The following is a 5182-nucleotide window of genomic DNA, read 5'->3' on the forward strand; positions in this document are numbered from 1 at the left end:
AGGCACACCCCCAGAGGCCAGGTCCCGGGAAACCTCCTAGGTGACCCTCCACTAACAGTCACTCCCCCTCTGCTGACTGGATGCTGATGCCCCAGGGCCAACCGGGAAGCCATGTGTTAGAGACCTCAGAGTCAGGGTTCATTCAGCAGAGCCCCCAGATCCCTTCACTTTCAGCTGAAGTGAGGCTGAGCAAGGAAAACACTTCTATCGAGTAAAGCCACTGAGATTTCAGGGTTTATCCGATATAGCAGATGGTGTTGCCTCAAGGAATACAGGCTCTTGATTGAAGTCACTTGGGGTCCAGGGCCCGGCTGGGATGCCCCCCCTTTCCAGTCGCCCTTTCTGGGAGGACAGCAGGTGGGGGGTGTGGGAGAAGCTTGAGCCCTAAGGTTCTGCCCCTATACTTCCTCAGTTTCCAGAGCCCAGACCCTCCAAGGCGGAGGGAGAAGGCCAGGGGGCCCCCGGATGCCCTTAGGCCACTGATGCACAGAGCCTCGTGTCCCCACCTCACTGCTGTGATTTCTGCACGGAAGGTGCCTCCTCGTCCTCCTGACAGGCCCCTCTGGCCAGTCCTCAGGATGAGGTCAATGTTCCTGCCTCAGCCTTAGGACCTGGTCCTGCCCTCTGCCTTGGGTCACGGTTGGGAGTAGAGATCAGCTGGGGGAGTTCTCCGAGGTGTCGGGGAGCAGGCCAGCTGCCACCTGGTCCTGGTGCCACAGCTGTTCCGCCAGGCCGTTGAGCACGTGGGCAACGTCGGCCAGCCCAGCCCACCCATCCAGTGTGCGCCCATCTGCCAGCCGCCGCCCCGGCACACTCTTCACCCGCAAGAGGGGCAGTTCCCAGGCCTGCCGGAAGGCCGTGAGGTCACGCTCAGGCACATCAGTGTGCATGTACTGGTCAAATCTGGAGGAGGGTCAAGGAGCCTGGCCGGGTGTCTCTGCTTACCGCCTCCTCGCACCCAGCCTCAGCCCTCTTCCCTGGAGCCCCATCCGGTGGGGGCGGGGGGGGGGGGGCGGCTGCTGCAGCCTTTAAGATACTGTCCATGGGCGTAGAGCCCACAGCTAGGCAGAGGCAGAGTCCCTGATCCCCTTGCTCTGTGCCTTGCCAGGTGTGGCCTCAGACTGTCCTAGGGGCCACCCAAAGGATACTTGGAGCCGATGACCATCCTGACAACACCAGGGGTGTCGCCTGCTACTCGGGCCAGCTGTCCAGGGAGGTCTTCAAAGGAGGCACGGTCGGTGAAGGAGAAGAGGAAGAGGAAAGCATCTGTCTTCTCCTTGCAAGCCTGGGGAGGGAGAGGCCGATGTGAGGCTTGTAACCAGGGGGCCAGAACCTCCGATCAGCCGCAGGGCCCTGAGAAGTCTCAGCAGATCCCCTCCTTCCACAGGCCCAGAGCAGGGACCGGCTGGCCCAGGGCAGAGCTGGGGCTGAGACCCGGTCCCCACGGCCAGCTCAGCCTTCTCCCACCCGGGGCAGCACCCCCCAGGCCACGCCCAATTCTGCCTCCTGCAGACCGGGCAGGTACTCAGAAGCCCACCTCAGACAACCAGCTCCTCCCGGCCCCTCCCAGGCCCACCTGTCTGCTCACCGGCAGCATGTGGTCGAACTTTTTGAGTGCAGACTCCCCGCAGTCCCAGAACTCAAAGCGGAACATGACAGCACGGTCACTGGCCTGCAGTTTGGCTGGCCAAAATACCACGGTGGTCTGGATGCCTGGGGGAGGGTCAGCTATTCAGCATGGGAGAGGCAGAGTGGAGAGGGGCCAGGGGCCAGGAAGAAATAGGAAGAAGGTACATCCCCGGTGGGTCCACCAGCCTGGTGCGGAAAGCATAGTCGCTGACCCGGGAAAATTCTCAGGCTGATGGGGGGAAACCAAACTGCTCTAGAAGGGTCTCCAGCCTGCCAGAGAGATGCAGCCCCAGCCCCAGCCATGACAAAGCAGTTCCACTCGTACGTACGAGGGGACCCAGACGTACTGGATGCTGGAGGATCCAGTTGCAACCTGCTGGTCAATCAGGAAGGAAACCGGAAGAGAAGATCGGCGTTCCCTGAGCGCCCATCTTGTGCCAGCTCGGGGCGAGGCATGTTACCAACACGATCTCTAGTACCAATCCCACAATACACTGGGGTTGGAACTATCATCTCTGACGAATAGAGGAGCCAGTGAAACGCCTTTCCAAGGTTGTGGAGTAAACGAACGATGGGTCAAGGGCCAGTCTTTCCTCCACCCCAGGGAAGGCCTCCCGGGATGCACTCACCAGCGGTCTCATGGTGTACCACGGGTACCTCTAGGCCAGCCAGCTTGGCCACCAGTGCTGTCTTGCCCACGCCGCTCTTTCCAGACACGAAGATCTTGTAGCTGGCTGTGTCAATGGCCACGGGTGGGGGCAGCACTGGTCGTTCCAGCAGCCCTGGGGCAAGAAGGGAGCCAGGTGGGGTCAAGAGGTCAACCTGCGCTTGCCCCATCAGACCCATCAGCTCTAAGGGCTTTCTGGTGCCAGCTATCCATGGTTCTCTATACTCGGTACGGAGGCCTGGGACACAGGCAGGGTCCCTGGATGAGCTCTGTTACAAACACCTGTGCTCTGTTAGGTGCACCAAGGCCCATTCCAAATAATACCGAATTACTTTTCTTTAAAGTTTGATGCACGAGGGGCACCTGGGTGGCTCAGTCAGTTAAGCGGCCCACTTTCGGCTCAGGTGGTGATCTCAGGGTTTGGGAGTTCGAGCCCCGCACTGGGCTCTGTGCTGGCAGCTCAGAGCCTGGAGCCTGCTTCGGATTCTGCGTCTCCCTCTCTCTCTGCCCCTCCCCTGCTGGCGCTCTGTCTCTCAAAATAATAAGTGAACATTACAAAAAATAAATAAATAAAGTTTGACGCATGAGATTGTTTTTATTGATACTATTATCACCTGTTCTAGATTTCCCACATGTAAAGGCAAGGTTCTTCGTAATTCTTTCCTCCGTGGAGAAATATCAGCAAAAATATTCTCAGTTACTATAAATAAACTTGTTAGAATCAATACACTGAGATCTTTATGAATGCTTTTAATTTGCAAAAAAAAAAAAAAAGGTCTGAATTATGATACATGCATAGGCTTAGCATCTGAAAGTCCTCAGCTGTGGGTTGCCCTGTCATTCTATGGCCTTAAACCTCCTGGCGCTTTGTTTCTTCTGGCCAGAGCTGAGCTCTCACAGCAGATGCCAGGCCCCTCTGCTGACCTGTCAGTGCAATGCTGGGTGAGGTGGCTTCATCCTGGGAGATGTGAATGTCTCGTCTTTGAGACTGTAGGATATGGAAGAGGCTTGCCTCTACTTACCAGGCTGGGTCTCGGACAAGTCTGTAAGGTGTGCTGTTGAGGGCAGGCGGGAGTCTGTTGTGCAACATGCCCAGCAGAGGGCCTGGCACAGAGGTAAGAACTCAATCAACAGCCTCTCTGGTGACAGTGTTCTTGGCAGGGTTGGGGCTGTTTCCATGCTCCTGGCTCTGATGGTGGAATTCGCTCTAAGGAGATTCGGGGGCCCCAGGGATAGGGCTTCCAGGGGTCTCCAAGGTTGAGGAGTGTAGTAACGCAGGCCCTCACTGTCCTACCGCTTTGCCACCTTCCCCACCCCTCCCGACAGGTGACACTGTTCTTCCAGGGGAGTGACAGGCTTGGGGGCAGGCACTTACCGAACACCCGTCTGCGGTTCTTGCGCAGGATGCAGGCTAGATACTCCTTGCCCTCGGCGCTCTCGTGCCAGTCTGGGACAATCACCGAGCCCGGGGCGGGTGGTCTGGCCATGGCCTGGCACCGCGACGGGGTAGAATGCTGAGTAGGGGAGGGGAGAGGGTAAATGTCCTGAGCTGGACCTGCGATCCCTCTCAACCTGCTCTCTGACTCTTCCTCAGAACCCCAGCTCCCTCCTTGGGGTGGGGGGCGGGGGGCGGGCGTCATTTACTGCCCCTCACCCTTATTATCCCCATTAGCGCTTTTGGAGTCCCAGTTTCCTCTCATGGTCCTGGGGGGTTACACACTCCCCGTCTCCCTCTTATTACCCAGACGGTGCAATTCCATAGTCCCTTCGTCCCCATACTGCCCCCTGGACAGCCATCGCATTATTGCCCCCGGGGGGGGGCACTTACACAACCCCCTTGTCATCTCGGGGCAGGAGCGAGGGTTTTTACACAGCCCTGTTTCTCCTCTGCCTCCTCGATCCCAACTCCTGGGGCCACCCAGCCCTCACCATCAGAAGTCCCCGTCGGCGAACGGGCTCAGGCGGAGCTGGTCCCTTTAAAAGCCCACCCGCTCTCCCGCCGCCCAGTCCGCCCGGGTTGCTTCCGCCTGGCCTGCGTCTGGCTTCGGAGCGCTCAGCCTGCCTCGGCGTCGGAGCTTGAGGCGCATGTGCGGAGGCTGTTGTCAAGGAGACGCCGGGGGCGGGACTGGCCCCCTCTCTTGTCTGCCGCTACCACCACGCGGGGGCACCTCGGACGCGGCCTAACCCTCCGGGCCGTGGGTCCTTGTTATTGCTCAGTACGATTCCCAGGCTTTCCTCCCCAAACTCCTCCCAAATCAAATCCCCCTCCTCCAGGAGCCTTCTCTGTCTCAGTGACTCAGTTCCTTCTTCTATAAAATACTATTACCTCCTAGGGTTTTTTGTTTTTGTTTTTTTTTTTTATAACAGTGCTCAGCCCATAGCAGTGCTCAATAAGGTTAGTTAGTGTTGCTTATTATTATTGTTATCGCTCTATTAATTCTGCTCGGCAGGACCTAGAGATGAATTAAAACACCTATGGCTTCCTAAGTGGGGAAACAGCAGCTCAGAGAGGTTAAGGGACTTGCTCAAAGTCTTAAAAATGAGTCAGAGGGCCACAGGAATCTACCGGCCATTCATTTATTGATTCATCCCATCCATTCAACAAATAATTACTGAGCACCTATTATGTGTTCTGCCCGTTCTAGGCACTGGCAATGGAAAGACAAGAAGTACTACCCTTCTGCGGCTGACATTTCAGCACTGAGGCCATGAGCCCCCCTCCACCCTTCCAACAATGGGCACCCACCTGTTACCAGAAGGTGGGGGTGCTCAGTAAATGCCTGTTAGTTGGACAGGATGCAGGTGGGTCCTTGCTGAGAGGTTATCTATTACACTTAATTTTTGCCCGTATCTTCGTGCAAGTAGCACGAAGATTTGTCCTTCAAG

General features: G+C 57.1%; 1 protein-coding gene across 1 annotated transcript; it reads right to left on the reverse strand.

The window, feature by feature from the left end:
- Positions 1 to 221: 221 nt before the first annotated feature.
- CPLANE2 (ciliogenesis and planar polarity effector 2) lies at positions 222 to 4369 on the reverse strand. The gene is made up of 6 exons (XM_043573857.1): positions 4226 to 4369; positions 3672 to 3810; positions 2259 to 2411; positions 1589 to 1713; positions 1149 to 1285; positions 222 to 903 (listed from the first exon to the last, which is right to left on the reverse strand). Exons 1-6 carry the CDS (start codon positions 4226 to 4228, stop codon positions 654 to 656), a joined length of 807 nt encoding a protein of 268 aa, XP_043429792.1. The 5' UTR covers positions 4229 to 4369; the 3' UTR covers positions 222 to 653.
- Positions 4370 to 5182: the final 813 nt, after the last annotated feature.

Source organism: Prionailurus bengalensis, chromosome C1 (genome assembly GCF_016509475.1).
Source record: "Prionailurus bengalensis isolate Pbe53 chromosome C1, Fcat_Pben_1.1_paternal_pri, whole genome shotgun sequence".
NCBI classification, from domain to species: domain Eukaryota; kingdom Metazoa; phylum Chordata; class Mammalia; order Carnivora; family Felidae; genus Prionailurus; species Prionailurus bengalensis.

Excerpts from the sequence above, each read along its gene's own strand:
- CPLANE2 (XM_043573857.1), bottom strand. Across the intron at positions 2,412-3,671 it reads GAACCGCAGACGGGTGTTCG|GGCTGCTGGAACGACCAGTG; the intron begins GTAAGTGCCTGC and ends TTCTTGCCCCAG. Across the intron at positions 904-1,148 it reads AGGATGGTCATCGGCTCCAA|ATTTGACCAGTACATGCACA; the intron begins GTATCCTTTGGG and ends ACCCTCCTCCAG.